Source organism: Ochotona princeps, chromosome 11 (genome assembly GCF_030435755.1).
Source record: "Ochotona princeps isolate mOchPri1 chromosome 11, mOchPri1.hap1, whole genome shotgun sequence".
Taxonomy (NCBI): domain Eukaryota; kingdom Metazoa; phylum Chordata; class Mammalia; order Lagomorpha; family Ochotonidae; genus Ochotona; species Ochotona princeps.
In genome coordinates, this window is record NC_080842.1 from 2196578 (window position 1) to 2220313 (window position 23736).

Below are 23736 nucleotides of genomic sequence, written 5' to 3' on the forward strand. Positions count from 1 at the left end.
TCGCTGCTGGACAGCTAAAAGTTTAGTGTCATAAATGATGTAATATGCCTTTAAATGCCTCTCAAGAGATATGATAAAACTTGTAACAGCATAAGGTGACTGTTGCTGTGGTGGAGAATGAAAATATTGAAATTTTTACCTGGTCTCCTTTTTGTAATTATTTTGTTTTACAGGATGATTCATAATGTGAAATATGGCAATGTCTTTACATACATATTTGAAATAATTGCAAGATATTATTTCATGCTTAAATATACTGAGTTGATTATAATCATTCAAAGCAGGAAATAGTCAATCATTTAGTTAGTCTGATGCTGATACGCAAGAGTTTTTGCTTTACTACTTTAAGCCTATGGAGAATGTTCACTAGCCAGCCATTTAATCAACAAAGTAATGAATCCTATATTAACTCATACCATGTCATATAGTAGCACAAGGATTTTAAATTTCTGCATTTTATTCCTGAATGTGGGCCATTTTTGCTTCATCTATGTGTGTACATTTGTGTGTGTTTATAGAGAGAGTACTTCAAAAATTCGGGGAAATGAAATTTAAAATAACATTGCTTTGTTACAGAATTAATTTTGAAATTTTCAAATAGAGGGGTCTTGAAATGGTTCAAAAATGATATATCATGACAAAGTTCATTTGTTTTGGAACAAGAAGTGCAGAAGATTTACTCCAAAAATTTCTAGTAAACATTCAAAGTTTATTAAAATATTGGGTAAAATAGAAATGATTCATGATGAATTTAATAAAAAATAGAGATTGTGGACCAGTGTTTTGGCCTAGGGGTTAACGTCCTCACCTTGAACATGCCGGGATCCCATATGGGCACTGGTTCTAGTCCTGTTAGCCCCACTTCTTTCCCAAGGAGCTCCCTGCTTGTATCTTGGGAAAAGCAGTTGAGGACAGCCCAAAGCCTTGGGACCCTGTACCGGTGTGGCAGACCAAGAAGAGGTTCTGAAATCAGCTCAGGTCCAGCCACTGTGGCTGCTTGGGGAATGAATCATTGGATGGAAGATCTTCCACTCTGTCTCTCTCCTCTCAGCATATCTACGTTTAGAAATAAATAAATAAATAAATAAATAAATAAATAAATAAATAAATAAATAAATAAATAAGAAAAAGAAGAAAAAGAAGAAAAAGAGATTGCTGGTGACATGAGCTCTATTTTTTTTTACAGGTATCTGAAATATTTTTCTGTATGCTGCAATGAGAAGTGTCAAGTTATGTTATCACTGAAAAATGTGTATTTTTTCCAAGCTGGAATTGGAATCTTAGCAAATGCCTTCTTACTAGCTTTCCACATCTTCAGAACGCAACATGTATCTAGACCTAGACCAACAGACATGACGACTTGTCAGCTCGCTTTTGTCCACATAATTAAGCTACTTACCTCACTAGATATTTTATCTGTAGACATGTTCACATCATTGAATTTTCCAAATGAATTAAAATGTAAGCTTTTGTTCTACCTGAGTAGGGTGATGAGGGGTCTCTCCATCTCCATCACCTGTCTCCTGAGCATCATCCATGTCATCACTATCAGTCCCAGCTCCTTCTGCTTTTCAAGATTTAAACAGAAACTCACAAAACATGTTACCATTGCTTTCTTCTGTCTTTGGTCCCTCAACCTATCTTTCCATAGCAATATGATCATCTATACTGTAGCTCATTCAAACAGGACTAATCTACTCATTGTCAGTAAACACTGCTCACTCACCGCAATGGATTCCATTATCATGACACTATTTTTCATGCTCGCGTTTTCTCAGAGTGCCTTCTCTGTAGGAATGATGTTGCTCTGCAGCATGTACATGGTGATTTTCTTATGTAGCCATCAGAGGAAGTCTGAGTACCTTCACAACATGAGCATTTCCCCAAGAATCTCCCCAGCAAAAAGGGCCACCTGTACTGTCCTATTGCTTGTGAGTGTCTTTGTGATCATGTACTGTGTGGATATCATCATCTCATCCTTCTCAGCTGCATTGTGGAAATATGAGCCAGCTGTACTGGATATCCAGAGTCTTGTGGGAAATATCTACGCCACCGTCAGTCCTTTATTGTTTATTATTTCTGACAAAAGAATAATTGGTATTCTGATTTCTCACTCCATAGCATTTATACTGTGAAGAGGTCTCAGGTGGCTCCAGTCACTGGCTCTGACCAGCATCGCCATCTTGGTAGGCCCAGGGGAGTTCCTTCTCGGGGCTTGGGTGAATGGAACTTCCAATATGTGGTGGCTACTTGGAGGACCCAAGCCAGGTTGGGCTCAATGCTAGGGCCTCAAGCCCCAGCCACCAGTGCCAAGGCATGGGAGAATCATGGGCTTCAACCACTGGCCATGCAGCAGTGAGATCTAGGGTCTTGAGATGTGGGATTACTGCCTAGGGATATGAATGGATAATGCCACTGTATGAATAGGGGCAGAATGAATCCCAAGGGACTCCAAAGGACAGGGCCATTGCACTTGCAGGTAAGCAAATATACTGAGATTTTGTGGTTTGGAGGGGACAGACCAGAAGTATAAGTCCCCACCATGGAGTCCTGACTTGGGTTTGATAGCATGAAACATTACTGACCACCACACAGCAGTCCAGGCAAAAGCTAGGGCCAGGGACCTGTCTAGCAGGGGTAGATCCCAGTACCTGACTGAATGTTAGAACAAGGAACAGGTCACATGAGGCAGGGACATGTCCCTAACCAGCATGCAAGAGGACAGGTCCATGGGTAGATTTTGTGGGAGATACGTGGGCCAAACACGATGGAAATGCAAAACCCACTGATTAGCTCAAGTGTTGGGTTGGGGATGGGCTAGGCTAAGTGTGACCATATACCCTGCCAATACTGATGGGTACAGTGACCGAGAATAGTTTGGGTAGATCCAGGCTGCAGCACCAGCCTTTGAATCCTAAAACAGGATGTGGGGAGAGCAGTGCAGCAACATTCTCCAGCTCATGTAAGACCAAGAAGGAGCAGGCCTCTTTGGGCAAAAGTTTATCATCTGCTTGCATGCATGAGATCTGGGTCAGGGAGTAAGCTTGGTGTGGGAACTTGGGACACTCCCCTAGTGGGTCATAGCTTCTGCTGGTGAACACATGGTCCAGCTCTGGTGGTTGTGCAGGCTGACCAAGATAGCTCCAACTGTTGGCAAATATTTAGGTTGGTTTTGGAAGTGGGCAAACTGGGCAGAGTCAAGCAAATTTTAGCTCATTGGCAAATACAGAAATCAGGCTGGGGTGCAGGTTATGCTGGGCTAGGTTCTCAAACCTACCAGTTTGCATGAATCAGGGATGGGAGCAGACTAATGAGGGTCTGGTGCCACTAGTAAGAGTTGGGAATGGGGGGCAGACTGGGTCAGGCCAAGCTACAACATCAAAAAGCGAAGTCTAAGACAGTGGAGGGATTATGCCAAGATGGGTCAGAACAATTACTGGCACGTGCATGATCTATGGCTGGGAATAGCTTGGTTAAGGAGCAAAAGGGACACCCGGGATTGGTTATGGTTCCCAACTGTGAGTGTGAGAGCAAGAGTTGAGCCTGATGTCTGGTCTGGGTATTGCTGCAGTGCCCCTTGCCACAAGTGTGGACTGGGTTTGGGGTGTGACAAACTGGGTTAGACTCCAGTACCCACTGATGTTCATGGGAACCAAGATGGGTGTAGGATGGGCTAGAATAGGTCTCTGCCCCTACTAAGCCATGTGTGAGCGGTGTTTGGGTGTGGACCAGCTCTCTTATTTCAATAGATCCTGCTTATGTGCATTTTCTACATGTGTTGTTACTACAGATTCCTTTTGATAAAAAATGCATCTTAATACAACGATGAATCCTCACATGAGTTTTCAGATATTGGGCCAGAATAAGAAGTAAATATATACCTTACATCTATTAAATAGAATTATACCAGTAACTTTAAAAAAGAGAGATAAAGGATTGCATCATAAACTTAAATCACAGTGATTTTTCATGGACTGTATTTGCAAGAGAAACTCATCTACAGTTCTATTTCTAAATTGTACCTCATTTGTGGCATTGTTATTCTATTGTACAGTAACAATGACTTTTTTCCTCATGGGCAGATTACAGAAAATCAACTAAAGCATAATATCTCCCTGACTTGTTCTGTTATACCCTTTAGTCATGCTTTTCCAGTATGATCAAGACATTAATAGCAATTATTGCAGGTGGTAATGGGTACTAGAGACATTTTGGCAATACAGCAAAGAGAAAAAGATGTCGCGCCTGCCTTCCTTGAGTTTAATGTGATGTCTCTAGATGGTTTCCAGTTACTTGGCTGTATGTAAGGCACCATTATGTATCAGGGTGGTGTTTGAATGTGTTCTCAGATAGGAATGTGCAATGCCAGCATGAACAGAATCCTGCAAAATAGGTTCTAAGGCACTTTGTTCAGAAGTTCCCTCAGGTTTCCAAAGGCCAATATCTCCCGAATTGTCACACTGTGTTCTTATCTCCTCTGAGTGAGAATGGGCAGAGGATTTTGATGGGGTAGACTTTCTCTGACTGTTGTTAACATGTACTCCAAAAAATCTCTTTAGCAAAGTTTATTAAGCATTAAGGGATTTGTGAATCAGCAAGAACTGCAAATGAGATGACATTCAGAGAATTTCAATTTCAATTCTGAATATGTAGACAAAATGAAGTCAGGTCTTTATTTTCTACAGCTCTATATTTTGAGTTCTATGGGTGTGCTCCAGTATAAAGCATGTATTTTGATGTTGACAATTAAACTTAGGCTTTGTTTCACTGTTTTTATTAAACTTTAGTTTACTTGTAAATGAATCCCTGGTGCTATAAATGTCTGACCTCAACCTCTGTGACTTGTTGAGTTCTTCACTTACTGGAGGCTTAATTTGGTCATTATAAAACAAAGTGTAACTATTTCATTATAAAAATCAAAAAGCAGTATGGCATAAAAAAGACTGTAAGTGCAACTGGCAGTGGAGCCTGATGGAGAAGTGACACAGTACCGGAGACTGGGTGTGACGTCTTTGGAATAAGTTATCTTGACCTTGGTCTCTGTGCTGCTGTAGAGGAGTGTGTCTCCCTGCCCTCAGAAATGCACTTTACCTGCAGTAGAGGAAATGCAGCCTGCACTCTGCTCCCAATCAGAGGCCTTGGCTCAGGGATATATCCCCAGGCGAGGGTAAATCTTTTTTTGTGATTATGATTGGGGGCGGGAGAGACAGTTTCCTGATTTACAGGTGCTGCATTCTTTCACATAGGTGTTCTTGCCACAGGAGAACCAGTGTGAATGCTCCCCTGAGTCTGCTGGGGCAGTGGGAATAGTTTAAGGAATCAGCTGTGGCTGGTATTGTTGTTTTTTTTTTTTTTTTTTTTTTTTTTCTTTTTTTTTTTTTTATTGTTAATTATTTTGCATTATGTGACAGTTTCATAGGCTCTGGGTATCCCCCCCTCCCTCCCCCTCCCCTCCCCCCGGTGGATTCCTCCACCTTGATGCTGGTATTGTTTTGAAATCAACTTACTCTTCTACTTTTGTCGGTTAGCAGGTACTGAGAATAGAAACCTGCCCAGGCAGGCCTGCCTTGGAGAAAGGAGTCCACAGGAGAGAAAACTTAAACCCAGCTAATCATTGCTGTCTCCTAGAAACCAGAAAAGTTTATTTTTTTCCTAGAGTGGCTCCTGTTGTAATGATTCAAAGGCCCGGGTTGTCCTGCTTTTACAGGTGAAATGACACCCATGGGCCTGGAGGGAGATGAGCTGTTGCCTTCCCTGCCCTATAGCCACATCTTGAGGATTCATCTCACAATGGATTCACAACAGAGGCTCAGCTTTGGGTTTCATTTCTGTGTCAAGAACAAAGTTCTCTAAGAGCAGGTGGTTTCTCAGATGAAGCCAGGAACCAAGAGCTTCTCCCACGTCTCCCATGTGGGTGCAGGGTCTCAAGGCATTGGGCCATCCTTGATTGCTTTCTGATTGAAAGGGGATCCTGGCAGTTACAGGTCAAGGATTTAGTCATTAGGCTATAGTGGGGTCTCACAAACACTTTGTTAAAATTAATTTAGTCTTAGTATTTAGGGTTATAACATGAATTTTCAATACTGCTAAATACATTGAAATTTCTACAAAAATGAAAGGAAAATGTTTTGAAATACTGAAAGGGAATAATGTCCATGATAGCAAAATTGTAACTATCATCAATATTTCTGATTCACTTCAAAACATTCAAGTTCCGTTTCCATTTTAAATTATTTATGTGTAAAAGGTACCTCTTCAATTTCAACCTAGTTGTGAAACTTATCCATTAATATTGTCTATGTAAGAATTGCATTTTAGTCTTTAATAATGTTTAAAATGGAAGAAAAAGATGAAGCAAACATGATATTGTTGTTGAGTATAAGAAACAAAATAACAGATATTATGTATATTTGGCCACACAAGATAAGGAGGTGATAACCCTAGCAATCCTATCTAATGGAAAATTTAGAAAAGAATGAATAAGGTGTCCTCTGTTCCCTGCTCTCTAATCAGCCACCTACCCACCCCGACATTCAGGTACCCGAATTTTATCCTCCTTAAACCAGTAAAAAAATGTATATGAGGACTTTAAAAGGTAATGTTCTATGACATTTTAATTTAGCAATAAAGTGTGCTCCATTTCATAGGATTGCTATAACCATCACCTCCTTATTGGAGAGTGATATTCTGTGTTTTAGCAGTACTTTCATTAAATTCCATTTTTAGTGTGGCACCTTCCAGTAATTCAATACTATTAAATGTTTCCCTATTTAATGTTCTGAATTTGTCCATTTTATTCAAAACAATCCTTTTGTGGAACTAATCATGGTCTAAAAGAAGTTTATCTGCTTAATTCTGCCAGCCGGCATTACACCATCCATAAACACTATCAACTCACACGTACCTCTTTATCTGAAATTTTTATAATATTTTGTCATTGTAAGTATGCCAACTGTCTTAAAATGCTAAAAAGTAAAGTACATTTTATGATGGAGATAACACTTGTGATTAACATAATGATAAAATAAGAGTATATATTCTTAAATCTACATTGAATACAAACTTTATTGTATTCATTCATGAGATAACACTGTATTTACACTTACATTATGACAGTATTTTCGTTGTTGAAATTCTGCCCGATATGGAAATAAAAGTTGCAAATGTTCAGTGAATGTAAAACCTAGATTTTGAAATTAGAAAGTAATTGATGTATTAGTATCTGAAGTAACCACAAAGGGAGAAAACCAAATTCAATGAAATCATAGGTTAAAACATACACGAAATAAGACAGTACAGAAATAAAACCAATTATGTAATTAAAATAAATAGTTTTTTAAAGCATGCCCAGCCAGTAAATACAATACATCAACAAAATGAATGCTAACAATCAGGTCATCATCTCAGTGGTTGTAGAAAAGAAACATGAGGATCCCCATCACTCACTCATGCAGAAAATCCTCTGAAGGGAAGTTGACAAAGCCTGTGAAAGAATTTTAGGAAACATCATGCTGAATAATGAAAAGGCTGAAATGATTTCCACTTAATTCTGGAAGCAGACAGAATGCCCTTTCTTTTTCCTCTTTATTTAAATTAGTAGTTTTAACCAAAGATGTGGGCAAGAGAAAATACAAAGGGCTTAGCTGGACTCTATGCTTGGTATATGTTTGCAATGAAAGAATCTTGATTGAATTTGAACTGTAATACTGCATCAAGGTGGAGGAATCCACCGGGGGGAGGGGAGGGGGAGGGAGGGGAGGGGGAGGGAGGGGGGGATTCCCAGAGCCTATGAAACTGTCACATAATGCAAAATAATTAACAATAAAAAAAACAACACAAAACAAAATATTAGTAAAATAACAGAAAAAAAAATGAAAGAAAGCAGTAAAGTTATTCCTGTTTTAAGATGACATGATATTATTAAAAAAAGTTTCTACCAAAATATTTTAGATTAGATATACTAGTTCAATAACTGCTTTAGGATACAAAATCAACCCACAAAAATCAGAAGCTCTTGTATTCACCAAATGCATAAAAATAACTTCTGAGAAAGAAATAACAAATAGGTTGCTTTCTTAGTTAGAGTCTCTAAGTCCCCAGATGGGTACCAATGATCTTCTTTGCAGAACTCCAAAAGGAAAACACCCTAATTTTTTTTAGGAAAGAGCAGACTGCCAAATTATCCAAATATCCAAAGCAATTTTGAATAAAAATAGTATCTGAAACCATTAAAATACCTGATTTTAAAATACTTATAGCAGTTATTGTTATTTTTAAAGCAACATAAAACCAGACACAGGCATCAATGGAATAGATAGAAATCACACATATCAATCTATGTTTGTGTATCACCTTATTCCCAACAAAAATTCACAGAACATACACTGAGAGGAAAAAAAAACACCTTTACCAATGAGTGGTGGTAATAATGACCCCCATGCTCCCTGCTCTCACCCTGTATAGAAGTCCAAAATGCATCAAAGGCCCATATATGTAAATCCTCAAGCTATGGATCCACTAAAAAACAAAGAAACAAACAAACAAAAGCCCCACAGGGAGACACTTCATGACAACAATGTAAGCAGTTTATTTTGCTAAATAGGGGGCAAAACTTAAGACATCCATAGTGAAAACTATTTAGGAGGAGACCTCAAATACTTAGGCAACAATGAAACAATACAAATGAGGTCATATCAAACAGTGACGCATAAGTGAAATTGAAAATGAATTGACGGAATAGCAGGAATCAGACTGGGAGTAGAGGAAAGTTCAATTGATTCTGTAATCTGAAGGTGAGTTCAGCCTAGTAAAGCTGGAAGAAAACAATAATGATCAAATTAAAGTTTGAGGCAGAGCAGGTCCCCTAGGTGTCCCAAACAGAATTGCAAAACTGTGATGTCAAAGACGCCCAGCCACATTCTGTTCAGCAGTTAGCATAAAGACCCATCTGTGCCTCAGCTCTCACACCTTGGAGCCTGAAAGCTGCCTCCTCAACCTTGGAGACTTCTGGAAGCATCACTCTGTGTTACTGTTTTGTTGTGCTGGGACCCAGATGTTCCATATCTGTGGGTGATGGATTATTGGTCACTGTTCTAGAAAGCCCATCTTTTCATAATGGCAGGTGAGCTCTGTATTGAAGAGTGTAGGGGGAGGGTATGATGCAAACAATTTTTCTGTAATTTTTATTGTGATTTGTGAACATCACTAGGTTTATTTCAGACTTATGGTTTCAATTTTCCATGACACTAAATCAGAACACAATCAAATTAATTAAAATTTTCTTCTTAGAAATCTATTTCAAATTTCAACCTGTAAATATTTGTGTTTATGTATCTTACAAAGACATCGCTTTAATTATTGCTTAAAATCATGCTTTTGTTAGAATATATATATAAACATGTATATGCATTTTTTTCAGTCTTCTGTTCTTCTGAATGGAATCTTTATAATTCTCAAAGAAAGGCAGTGGATATCATTTGAAACTTAATATTAGGGCCCGGCGGCGTGGCCTAGCGGCTAAAGTCCTGGCCTTGAACGCCCCGGGATCCCATATGGGCACCGGTTCTTATCCCAACAGCTCCACTTCCCATCCAGCTCCCTGCTTGTGGCCTGGGAAAGCAGTTGAGGACGGCCCAATGCATTGGGACACTGCACCCGCGTGGGAGACCCGGAAGAGGTTCCTGGTTCCCGGTTTCGGATTGTCGTGCACCGACCCGTTGCAGCTCACTTGGGGAGTGAAACATCGGACGGAAGATCTTCCTCTCTGTCTCCTCCTCTCTGTATATCTGACTTTGTAATACAATAAATAAACCTTTAAAAAAATTAAAAATTAAAAAAATAAAAAACAAGAGGAAATAAACCCTATTAAGTTTCTTTCTTTTTTTTTTAATTTTTGTTTAATTTTTAATTTTTTTAAAGGTTTATTTATTGTATTACAAAGTCAGATATACAGAGAGGAGGAGACAGAGAGGAAGATCTTCCGTCCGATGTTTCACTCCCCAAGTGAGCTGCAACGGCCGGTGCGCGGATCCGAAGCCAGGAACCAGGAACCTCTTCCAGGTCTCCCACACAGGTGCAGTGTCCCAAAGCTTTGGGCCGTCCTCTACTACTTTCCCAGGCCACAAGCAGGGAGCTGATGGGAAGTGGAGCTGCCGGGATTAGAACCGGCGTCCATATGGGATCCTGGGGCTTTCAAGGCGAGGACTTAAGCCGCTAGACCACGCCGCCGGGCCCTTCCTCTTGTTTTTTAAAAACTTATGAAAAGTGAGCAAATTTAATATTACAAAATTAGAAACATATAGCTATTGCCCACCATACCATATTCACCGTGCTGCTTCCTTTTTTCATTTTTAATTTTTTACTATTGCTTTTTGATAAAATTTAGTTGGCTCTGGGCTCTCCCCTCCCTCTTCCGCAAGTTCCCTCCCCTCCACTCTTTTGTCCAATCCAGGTTCACAGTGTGTGTCCTTTGTGAGTTTTCCCAAGTCCATCATGCTTCCCCTGGAGTGTCTAACTGCCATGTATGAGACTGTCATCCCATCAGCTTATTATGGATGGTTGATTAATGATTTACATCATCAGTTCTTGTTACATAAGGTACAGGTAAATATGAAGTCACATAGAGTGAGATTCACATACAATCTCACTAGATTTGATATCATATTGTATTATATTATATTATATTATATGATAGCAAACATATGATATCCAACCTTTACAGATTGGCTCACTTACCTAAGCATAATGGTCTCTAATTTGGCCCATTTGGACACAAAGTAATGTGTTTTATTATTTTTTTAATCACTGAATAGTATTCCATAGCGTAGATGAATCACAATTTCTTTATCCAGTTCTCTGTTGATGGGCAATTAGATTGATCCCATGTTCTTGTGATGATTAATTGTGCTGCAATGAACATTGGGGTGCATGTTCTTTGTCATGTAGCAAGTCTTTTGGATATATTCCTACAAATGGCATTGTTGAGTTCTCTGGAAGGTGAATTTTTAATTGCTTACGTGTTCTCTATACTGACTTCCACAATGGCTGCACTAGTCTGCATTCCCACCAGCAGTGGAGAAGGGTTCCTTTTTCTCCACAACCTTACAAGCAGGTGTTTTTGATACATATATATGTGTGTATATATACGTGTGTGTGTACACACACGGACCATGCTTACTGGTGTTAATTGGAACCTCAGTGTTGTTTTCATTTGATTTTCTCTTATTGCCAGAGAGCTTGAGCATTTGTCATGTGTTTGCTAGCCGTTTGAATTTGTTCCTTTATAACGCGTCTGCCCATTTCTTCACTGGCTTGTTTGTTTGTTTTGGTATTATTGTTGTTCTGGAGTTCTTTGTATCTTCTGGAAATTAGCCCTTTGTCTCCTGCGTAGTGTGCAAAGATTTTTTCCATTCTTTACTTTGCTTTTCAATTTTGTTGATTGTTTCCTTTGCTGTGCAGCAGCTTCTTAGCTTAATTTAGTCACATTTGTTTATTTTGGTCTTGACTTCTGTTGTTGTTTTTTTTTGTGTGTGTGTGTTTTGTCTTGGAAATTTATGCCCACAGAGATATTTTGCAGAGTATTTACAACTTTTTTTTCTTTCAAAGGTTTGAGGGTTTCTGAGTGCAGGTTTAACTCTTTTATCCATTTAGATTTGGTCTTTGTGTGTGGTGAAAAGTGTGGGTCTTGCTTCTTATTTCTACAGGCTATTATCCAGTTGTCTAACCAGCATCTATTGAAGAGACATTCCTTTTCTCCAGGATTGTTTTCTGTTTTCTTGTTGAAGAATAGATAGTTGCATATGTGTGGGTTTTCTTCTGGATTTTCTATTTTACTCCATTGATCTCCACAGAAACCTCTCTGTTTCTAACCAGTCCCAGGCTGTTTTAATCACTACTGCCTTATAATGTGTCTGGAGACAGGGGACTGTGATCTCTACTGCTATGTTCTTATTCTTCAGGATGGTTCTGGCTATTCATTCTTTGTGTGTGTTTCCAGATGAACTTTCACATCATTTTTTTTCCTGCTCTGTGAAGTATGTTCTTATTTTAATTGGAGTCGCATTGAATATACTGCTTTTGGTAGTAAGGCCGTTTTGATTATGTTTACTCTGCCAGTCCAGAAACAATGCATTTTCCTCCAATTTTTGAAGTATTTTATATTGCTTGTCTTAATGTTGTATAGTTTTCCTCGTATCAGTATTCATATCCATTGCTAGGTTTATCCCTAGGTATTTCATTTTCTGCTATACTATTTTGAGGAACACCGCACTTGTTATTTCTTCCTCAGCCTTGGAGTTGTTTTCATACACTATGGCTGTTGACTTATTTTCATTTACCTTGTACCCTGTCACTTTGCTGAACTCTCATATTAGTTGTAGCAATCTCTTTATTGAGTCTCCTGGTTCTCTTATGTATAGGATCATATCATCTGCAAACATAGATAATTTGGTTTCCTCATTTCCTATTTGAGTTCCTTTGATTCATTTTTCTTGTCTAATAGCATTTGCCAGTACTTTCCAGTACTATATTAAATAGCAGTTGATAATGGACATCCTTGTGTGGTTCCAGATCTTAGTGAGAAGGCTTCTAATATTTCCCCATTCAATATGATGTTGGCATTAGGTTTTTCATATATTGCTTGGATTATGTTGTTGATTGTTCCTGCTATGTCTACCTTATTGAGTATTTTTAGCAGGAAGTGATGCTGGATCTTGCCAAAAGCTTTTTCTGCATCTATTGTGACTATCATGATTGTTGCTCTTGAGTTTTTTGATATGCTGTATCACATTTATAGCTTTACGTATATTGAGCCATCCCAGCATGCCTGCAATGAATCCCACTTGATCCAGGTGAATGATCTGTCTGATGAGTTTTTGTGTTCTGTTGGCTAGGATTCCCTTGAGGATCTTAGCATCGGTGTTCATCAGGGATATAAGTCTGCAGTTTTTGATCTCTGTTGGATATCTATCCAGTTTTGGCATTAAGGTAATTTTGGCTTCATAGAATGAGTTTGGAAAAATTGCTTCCCCTACTATGGATTTGAAGAGTTTATGGAGGATTGAAGTCAGTTCTGGTTGGAATGCCTGGCCTTTTGTTTTTCAGTAGGGCTTTAGTTACTGCTTCAATCTCTACTACTGTTTTAGGTTTTATTAGATTTTCATTGCTTTATGGATAAGTTTTGGTAGTTGATGTTATTCTAGGAACCTCTCCATTTGATGGAGTTCTTTGTTGGCATATAGTTGTGTGTACTGACTTCTGATTATTCTCTGCATGTCTACAGTGTCTGTTGTTATGTTTCTTTTTCCATTTTTGATCCTATTAATCAGTTTTTCGCCCACTTTTTTTGTCAGTTTGGTCAGTGAGGTGTCTATTTTGTTTATTTTTTTCAAGGAACCGATTTTTTGACTCCTTCATTTTGTATATGGGTTATTTTGTCTCTATCTGGTTAATTTTTCTTTTCTTTTGATAATTTCATCTTTTCTGTTGTTTTGTGATTTGATTTTTTGTTGTTGTTGTTGATTTTCCAAAATCTTCAGGTATATACTGAGCTCACATATCTGTTGTCGCTTCTACCTCTTGACATGGGCTAAAAATGCAATAAATTTAACTGTTAATAATGCCTTGGTGGTATCCCACACATGCATGTTGGTATCTTGTGCTTGAGTTTCATTGCTTACAAAGAATTTTTTTGGTTTCTTTAATTTATTTTCTGATCCACTGTTTGTTTAGTAGCATGTTGTTCATCTTCCAAGAGTTTTCATGTTTCCAGGGATGTTCTAATTTGATTTCCAGTATCATTCCATGATCACTGAAAAAAATGCATGGCATGATTTCCCTTTTCTTGAATTCAGTTAGAATTGTTTTGTGCCCTATCATGTAGTTGATCTTGGAGAAGGTGCCATGTACAGCTGAAAAAATGTATGTTTTGTGTCCATGAAATGCAAGGTTCTATATATGCAAAGTAGATCCATTTGTTCTATTTTCTGTGTGAGTTCTGTTGCTTCTTTGTTGAGTTTCAGTTTTGTTAATCTATCTAGATTTGTTAATGGGGTGTTAAATTCTCCCACAATGATTGTGTTGGCATCAATGTCTCCTCTTAAGTCAGTCAATATTTTTTTTCAATATAGCTAGGTGCTCTGGTGTTTGGCAAAAAAAAAAATAATTATTGTTATTTCATTGTGGTGGATGACTGTCTATCATTATGAAATGTCTATCTTTACCTTTCTTGATATCTCTCATGATGAAGTCCATATCATTCGAAGTTAGAACAACTACACCTGCTCTTTTTCCTTTCCAATCACATGAAATGCCTTTTTCCAACCTCTTACTTTCAGCTTCTTTGCATCTTTGTTGATTTTGTGTGTGTCCTGTAGGCAGCGGTTAGTTGAGTCTTGGTTTTTGATCCATTCTCCCAATCTATATCTCCTGATAGAGCAGTTTAGGCAACTTATGTTAGCTAGTATTGATAGGTTGCAATTTAATCTTGTCATGATTGCTTATGTGTGTGTGTGTGTGTGTGTATACGTGTGTGTGTGTGTTGGTGTCTCTGTCTAGCGTTACCTTTTATGTGTTTTAGTGTGAAGAACTTTCTCTTTACTGTCTTTGATTCAGGTCCGTTTCTTTTCTTTCTGACTGCAGCACATTTCCGAAGAGCGTTACTAGGGCTGGTATTGTGTGGACAAAATCTTCCAGCTTCTCTTTACTGTAAAAATATCTGACTTTGTTTTCCAAATAAAAATGAAAGCTTTGCTGGGTACAATATTCTTGGTTAATAGTTATGCTACTTTAAGGTCTGAAAGATGTTGCCCCATTCCCATCTTGATTGAAGAGTCTTGCGAAAAGTCAGCAGTAATTTTATTTGGCTTTATTCTAAATGTTATTGTGTTTGTTTGTTTGTTTTTCCATGCTTGTTTCAATATCCTTTCTTTGTAATCCTTTAAGGGGAGCTTGCTTATACTCTGTCTGGATTATGGGCCTTTGGGGTCAAATCTGATTGGTGTCCTCTCTCCTTCTTGAATTCTGCTTGCTTTTATGTTCCCCAAGTTTAGGACATTCCCCTTTACAATTTTCTTAGACACCTCCTATAATCCTGATTATCTTTCCGTACTTTCCGGAATTCCTATAATTCTGATATTTGATTATTTGATGGTGTCATTTATTTCTTGTATAGATTACATGATTTTGATCAGATTTTCTTCCGGATAATTTGCTTGTTGTGTGCTCTGAATTTTGTTATCTTCTACATCTGAAATTCTTTCCTCTGCAGCATTCATTCTGTTGGCCAAGCTTAATTTCTGTGATAATGCTATTTTTGCATTCCTTGAATTCTTTCCAGTGCTTCTCAGAGTCTCAGAAGAATTTCTGGATTATTTCTTCATATTCCTAATCTGGTAGTTCCTCAATGTCTTCATCTCACAAGTCTGAGACTGGAGACTGAGGTTGTTTTTAGTCACTTTTGGGGGGTAACTGCCTTTTGCCTCGGAATAATTATTTTTTTTGATACTTCTCCCCATTGTTTGCATTTTGAAATGTTATCCTCTAATGTGCTTTTAGTGTTTCTGGGACCATTGTCCCTTTCTCTTTGCCTGGTTATTGAAGCCCATTAGTCAGCCTAGTTACCAGGGTGCTTGTCAAATGCTGCCATCTTGCGGACACCTAGTGCTATCCTCAGCAGTAGCGTTTTACAGCCTCTGTCTAGTGGGGAGCTTTTCAGAAGTTCTCTGTGTTGGACTCTTTTTCCTTCTGGCCTCCCCAGCCTCTGCTTTCTGTGTAGGTGCCTAGATCAGATACGATCCAGGAACAACCACTGGGTGTGCAGACAGCGGCATGCTTCTCCACACTCTGTGGGGAACCGTACTTTCTCTAGCCAAGAAAAAAGTCTTAATACAAACAGAGGTAGAAACTCCACTCTATGAGAAGTGAAGACCTGCTACAGGGTGGTTTTAACCAAGTCATCCTGGTACTGGCAGGAAAATAGGCAGGAAAACAATGGAATTGAAATCCAGAATTAATAAAGGAAAAAAGAGCCAAATATATAGGGATATCACTGTCTATGCAACTTAATCATGTATCTCAGTGCTTTATATTACATTTGACACATATGACACAGAATCTTATAGAGCTATAACTTTTCAGGGATGTTCTATTATAATATTTCCGGTGGGATCACATGTATTTGCTTGTTGACAACTTTTCTATGTGATAGCTTGTTTCAATAGATCTCTGAACTTTCATCATGTTGATCTATTTATGTGCTTTATACTCATTTCTTCCAATTACAGGCTCGTTCTGATAAATGATATCATTAAGGTATAATGTCTAGTGAATGGATTTGTGTCAGTAAAATAAAAAAGAAGAAACTTGAGATTATTATGATGAGGTTTTTAAAAGCACAATGATTTATCAAGGGGGCATATTGATAGCATGAAAAAACTGTTTTCCTATATTTTATTTCTTTTATGGCATTTTTATAATCTTGATGAACAATAGTATCTTCTCTCAGGAGTAGATTACAAAGAATCTGCTGAAGCATACTAGCTCATGGTATTATTCTGATACACATTACTAGTCATGCTTTTCTAACATCATCAAAAAAGTTCAGTTATGGCACTTGTTGGAGGTGGTTTGGATTCCAGTGGTACTGCTTCAATTCAGACAAGGGGCAAAGAATTTAAAGCATGTCTTCTTTGAATGGAATAGTTGGGTTGTCCTAAAAACATGGCATGTGTATCCAAGGCATTGCTATGTTTCAGCATGTTAACAACATATTGTTGGATGCTCCTGTGCTTGTTGTATCTGACCAACCTGCACGATGATTGGAAGGTGAAATGGCAGGATGAACATCATCCTGTGAAATGGGTTTCAAAGCATCTGGGTAAGAACTTCCCTCAGGTTTCCAATGGATGGGTTCTAGTGATTGGCACAATGTATCTTCTCTCCTGTTTTGAGTGATGGTAGAGCAGGAGCACCGTCAACTGAATAGAGATAGGGTAAAATTTCTAAGACTTTGTTGTTAACATATATTGCAGAAGAGAATCAAGATGTCAGAATAGGGTCAGGGTACGTTAAAATGGAAGTAGAAACATTTAATCAGAGTGAAGCAGAGGGGACACATTCCAGGAAATAGGAGAGGACATAACAACAGCAGAGGAGTTCCTGGAGACTGACAGACACGGGGAAGTGATGAAAATGGTGTGGTGTTGCAGTGACTGATACTCCAGCAGCATTCAGCTAACAGCAATCTGAACTCCACCAGTAGCCAGAATTCCACAAACAACCAGGTGGGAAGGGGGTTTTGCTGGAAGTTCAGCAGGTGAACCCAAACAAAGAACTGTCCATCCTGCTGGTATGTTTGATTTGACCAGGAGCAAAGACAGAGTAGCAGATTGCAGATGGGCAGTGTAAGAATAAAGTGGATTTCACAACCCAGTCAGCCTCCTAGAGCCAAATTGGGTGCCATTTTGCATAAGGAGGCAAAGGCAAGGGAAAGGACTGAGCATACATGGCGCTGGGAGTGAATGCATTTCTGACTCAGTGAACTGCAACAACTTGGAATTCACAGGTTACACCCTAGACATGTCTGGGTAGGCCTCAGACCTGATGGCTAGCAGATCAAGAACTCTAGGAGTGGCATGTCTTGCACCATTTTGTATAGTGTAGAAAAGTTTAGGACTGCAGGGACAATAGTGAACTGTGCATGTGATGAGCTCGTGAGAACTCACTGAGTTCAGTGGATTGCACTGGTCCTACAGGAAAATAATACCGACTGTGGCATTGTATGGGCCCATGTGGCACCAGATTTAAGGTCCAACATGTTCTGGCAAGGTCAGCCCTACCAACAGCTGAGCTATATAGGACACGTGCTGTCTCCCTAATCCTGGGACCTGCTTCAACCAGAAGTTGAGGAAAGATTTCAGGGACAACCTTGCAACCTCAGCATGATATCACAGGAGGTGAAGACTGGTGAGCCAAGAGTTAGGGCTCCAGAGACAATGATAGATATCTAACATAAGAGCCCACACCTGGAACATGCTGGAGGGAATGGCACAAGTGACTGCAAGCAAAGAGCCTTGTACCAATGGCAGTAAGTAAAATCGAACTGTAGACCTGTGGGTAACACAGCTTAGAAACCTGCTGAAAAAGAAGAATCTGATAAGCAGAAGTACAATGACCAAGAGCAAAGAAGACACACAGGCACAATGAATATTACTGAAGACTCCTCTGTAAAGGAGCAAAACCCTATGCCAAACTCGGAGTTAACTGCAGAAGACATTGAGAAAATGGGGGACACAGAATTCAGAAAACTCCTTATAAAACTTCTGATATAGAATGAGAAGCACATAAAAGAGTTCAAGGAATTTAAGGAATATGTTACACAAGAGATAGCAATAAGGAAAATCATGGCTGATATATCAGGAATTAAGAACACAGTTGAGCAAATTAAAAGTGCATTGGAGAGTCTCCAAAATATAAAGAAACAAGAGAAATGAACAGAAAAAAAAATCTCAGAATTGGAAGATATTTTTTGTCACCAGGGGGAAGCAAACAAAAAGCTGGAAGCAGAACTGGAGCAGACAAAAAAAAAAAAAAAAAAGTATTCAAGAATTGAAAGACACTATTATGAGACCTAATATAAGAGTTTTGTACTCCCAAATGATGCAGAAAGACAAATTGGTTCTACAAATATATTTAATGAAATAAAAAGGGAAAATTTTCCTAACCTAGAGAAAAACTTGGGAAATGACATCCAGGAGTAGCACAGCCCTCCCAACAGTCTCGACCAAAAGCGATCTTCACCAAGACACATGATCATCAAGCTCTCTTCAATCGAACAACAAGGAAAAGATCCCTAAATGTGCACGTGAAAAAAGTCAATTTACATATAAAGGAATGCCAATTAAACTCACAGGATACCTCTCACAGGAAACTACAGGCTAGAAGAGAATGGAACAACATATTCCAGATTCTAAAAAAAAATTTATCAGCCCAGGATAACATATCTACCAAAGCTTTCTTTTATCTTTTAAAATGAAATAAAATTTTCCACAGAAAAGAAAAGTTAAAAGATGCTTCTACCAAACCTGCTCTACAAATGATACTTCAAGATGTTCTACTGACAGAGAAGAGGAATAGCACCAGACAAAACTGAAGACAAATGAGAAGAACATCCCAGTAAAATGACAACAGAAGACTAAATCAATGAACAACCCATTCCTAAAATGACAGGACCCCTCATACATATTAACCCTGAACGTACATGGCTTAATCTCAATCAAACATCATAGGTTAGTAGGCTGGATTAAAAAACAAAACCCATCTATTTGTTGCCTACAGGAGACACAATCCACCAACAAAAATCAGTGGAAACTATCTGATGGATTTTGATGTTTTTTGTTTTTGTTAGTTTCATCTCTTCAAAGCAATTTCTTCTGATTAAATTATTCAATGATGCATAGATCATACAGTAGCTTCTTTCTCCTCAAGAAGGCTCTTGATTTTCTTTTTCATTTCTTCAGCGACACATTAGTCATTCAATAGCGTGTTATTTAACTCAAGGTGTTGTTAATTTTTTTTTATTCCTGTTGATTTTGTTTTGGGTATTTTCATTTAAGGGGATGTATAGTAGCTGTGTAATGGAGACTGTCATATCTAGTAACATGTTATTTAACTTCATGGCATTGTAAATTTCTATTTTTCTTTCTATTTGTTGATTTTGTACTGTGACTTCTCATTTAAGGTTATGCACAGTAACTGTGAAATGGAGATTACTAACATATCCAGCTGTGAGGATACAATGTAGTATGCAACTCTACTTCCAGACAAAGATGGACTTACAATGAAACTGTTTACTCTATCTTGATAATAGGATGCTGGACTCTTTGCCATTGTCCATGCCTGCATTCATGGACATATGACTGTGCATGTAGAACTATACTTTAGTAATGATACGGACAAACTAGGTGGGTGGGAGAAATTGGTGAGGGGATAAGGGAAATCCCAGGAGCCTATGAAACTGTACCATAAAATAATAGTAATAATAACAAATAAAACAGGGTAAAAAGAACATATATTCCAGAAAAAATAGCATAGTTTACTTATTTAAGCAATAAGAAATTCACAAACCAGCAGTAAAATACTGAAGACATTCAGAGAATTCACTTAGCATTCAGTCTATGAAAGCAAAATAAATATGTTGCTCAATTAGGTGCAACCGGTGTTTTGGTTATGGTGTGTGTCCTCTACTGGAAACACCTATTTAGATGCCGATAATTTATCTTTGTTTTGTTTCACTATATGCATTACACTTATGCTGGAACTCATGGTTCTAGAACTGTCTAAAACCAACAGCCTTCTCTGCTTGCTGAGTTCTTTATCTAAAGGACACTAAATTTGTGATTATCAAGTAAATTGTTTAGGTTATCAGGAAGCACCATCTTTGGAAACAATGGCCTTCTCCTATAAGTTAGTTCTCGCATGAATAATGTGACAAGATGTGCTTGGCTTCTTGTGGGCATGGTCACTTCCCTTTCCATCTTTCTGTCATATTTTGAAACAGCTACAGGAATGTCTTATGGGAATGACTTGCTGATGCTCTGCAAACCAAGAACGAAAAGTACAATCAAATTCCTTAGGAAGATATAAGCATGCTGTGCTTCACAATAGTTATTGCCACTACTGGTCACTGAAGTATTTTTGCTAAATGATTTGGCACAAATTGGAGCTTTGCTACTCTGCACTAAATATTTACTTAGATGTTGGAATCAGAACAGTAAAAAATGAAGACCCAAACCAGTGCTTTCCATTGTGGACTGGGCAGACTTTTTACTTCAATTATCCTGTCTCAAAATTCCCAATTTCCTAGTGTCCATTTCTATTATGATTATAAATGCATATGCAGTAAAATCATCTGAGATTATTTCATTTCCAACTGTGATCTCTGAGATTACATCATCTGCTGCATCTATTTGTGCATCAAACATTAATGCAGAATTTCCATGCAGTGATTCTGAGAAACGCAAAACTGAATATTCCCTCAGGGAGTCTAAAAAATATATATTTTGTATCTTCATCATTGGCAATAATAATAAAAGTTGATAGATTTGATGATTATAGGATGTTAGGTAGAATGGGAATCCAGAAGGAATGCCTAAGGCCATGCAGAAAGAAAACTGTTGATTGCAGGACATGATATTTTAGGTAAACCAAAGGCATACATATTAGCTAAGCATTCATTGAATTGCATGGTGATCAGATTTAATAATTTATTGATAATTTAACATATGATTTGTATTTCCAATCTCATCTAAGAACAGATTTTTAAGTTGTTTGTAAGATGTTTGGCATAGTTGTAAGATCCAGGTTAGAATATCGATATTCTAGATCAAATTGTTGGAGTCTGGTATATGAATTCTAATGTCTGCTTTGAAAAATAGCATCCCTGACAGGTCACAGCTTCAGAATCATATAGCTGCTCCTTGCTACCCACACAAGTCACCTGGAATAAGTCCTGCATTAGTGTCATCCAGCCTAAAACCCAGCCATTTTAGGCTTTTGGGGAGTAAACAATTAGATTAATGCTCTAAGTGTTTCTCTGATTTGAAAATGAATGTGTGGACTTACACATACATATATGTATGCATGCATGTATTTTAGAAAAATATATTTCACAAAAAAGAAAAGTATGTTTCAGAAAATAAATTGCTTCACTCTGCAGTGGAGCTGGTTAGAGGGAACAAAGCTTTAATACCCATTGACATGTACGAGAGCCAAATGGGGTGTGGGACAGACTGGATTACTGATACACATACTGGCAAACCAGGGTAGGGGGCGAGCCTGGTGGGGGTTATTGTGGGTCACTCCAACTAGGCTGCAGCTCCCATTGGTTTATGCGAGGGCTGAGTATGTGGTGGGCAGAACCAGGCTGGACTGCAACACCCATTGTGCCAGGGTCCGTGTGATGGATGTGGAAGACAGGAAGGTGTGAGGAGCATTGCTTCCATTGCAGACAGGGCCGTGAAGGAACCCCCCACTTAGCAGGGCTACGGTGGGATGTTGCTTTGATCACCTGAATGAATGCAGCCCGCTTTCCATTGCCGGACACTGGACTTCCCCGCTGAGTTTTCAGTGATCTGCCTAGGCACTGTCTGCCCCTGCGGGGTTAACGTGTAGTATCTATGTGAGCTTGAAAGTTGATGTTGCTGATATTCGCTTTTAGCAAAAAGGTATTTACCTATTGCTGTCACAGCTGCCTTCATTGGCAATATACCGATCAGGGGTGTTAACTCCCCTTTTTGATCCTATGCTAATCAGAGGCAGAGGAGTTACCTTTGCTTAGAATTCTCTTCTCCTATTGACCATATGCTAATCAAGGGTGTTCTGTCCCCAGGTGGTAGGAACCTGTGCTCAGGGCCTATCCTCTTCTCCTATTGATCTTATGCTAATCAAGGGCGCTAACTCTCCAGAGGTAGAGGAAATCCATTCTTTCCCTCCTTCTTTGATCTTCAGGTCCTGCCTCTGGACACATTTCTCTCCTTAGCTGATTCTACAGATATGTGCTGATAGTTTGCCTGCCCTAAGGTGAAACATACCGCAGAATTAGCCATAGTAACACCCACTTGACCATGACGTAGAAAGTCTGAGCCAGAGTTTGATTCTGTATAAATAAAGCAGACGGCTTTAGTGCATAGTCCACTATCATCATGGAATTACAGTGGTGCGTCTCTTTCTTTCTCTTCGCGCCTCAACCACGCACCCTTCGCGAGCTCAGAACCTTGGCCGGAACTGCCCTCTGGCACCATTGGTTCCAGTGGAAGTCAGGGCTGAAAACAGAACCAACCCAGCAATTGCAACCACCAGCAGGTCAGGGCGATGGACTGTGCCGGGCCCTGTACTTGCTAGTACACACAAGAATCTGGTCTGAGAACACCTCAGACAAAGTTTCTTTGGGGATCACCCCAATCGAAATGCTGGACTCAGAATCCTAACCAAGAAAAGACTGAAGACAAAACAGGCCAATCAACCATCTCAGTTATATGTTGGCAGCGAAATACTGGGCAAATGAAGACTCTATGATGGACTATGCCAACCAGTCGATTCTTCAATGACCTCATCGGGCTTGGAGTGACAAGATTGGCAACAATTCATAACAGGGGATCTATCAAAACCACTTGAGCAAGAACCTGGGAGCATGCTCTACATCTGGGACCAGGGGAGATTGGGAAATTGGGTGGGCCTTCTCCCTAAATACCCCCATTTAAACATGAAAGAAGCAATATGGAAGTAATAGTCTTACCCACTTTCCTATAGCCCTTGAACCTTTTACCCTAATTAACTATGTAAAGATTGTCAAAAATATAATAAAATAAATAAATAAAAACATATAGCAAAGTAAATTGCAAAATTGGCTAGTGAGGGATATAAAAGAAGGATTGACTGAATTATTCTATAATGAACACATGACTAAAAATATCATATCACACTTCATCAATATATGAAATTACTATTTATCAATTAAAACAAATTTATAAAATGCAAAAATGATAGTAGTATGAGTTTTTTTATTATTATTATCATTTTATGATACAGTTCCGTATGCCTTAGTATTTCCCTTAGCCCCACCTAAAACCCTTCCTCCCACTGAGTTCACTTACATTGTTACTATAGTAGTGTTCTTCATTAAAAGTCATATTTCCATCATTGAGGACATAGACAATGGCAGAGTCCAGCATTCTATAGTCA

General features: G+C 38.7%; 1 protein-coding gene across 1 annotated transcript; it reads left to right on the top strand.

Moving 5' to 3' along the window:
• Positions 1-1232: 1232 nt before the first annotated feature.
• LOC101535666 (vomeronasal type-1 receptor 90-like) lies at positions 1233-2135 on the top strand. Its single transcript, XM_004599664.2, has one exon. The coding sequence runs from the start codon at positions 1233-1235 to the stop codon at positions 2133-2135; it is 903 nt and encodes a 300-aa protein (XP_004599721.2).
• The last annotated feature ends 21601 nt before the right edge of the window (positions 2136-23736 follow it).

Coding starts and splice junctions, on each gene's coding strand:
- LOC101535666 (XM_004599664.2), top strand. CDS start 1,233: ATGTTATCACTGAAAAATGTGTATTTTTTCCAAGCTGGAATTGGAATC.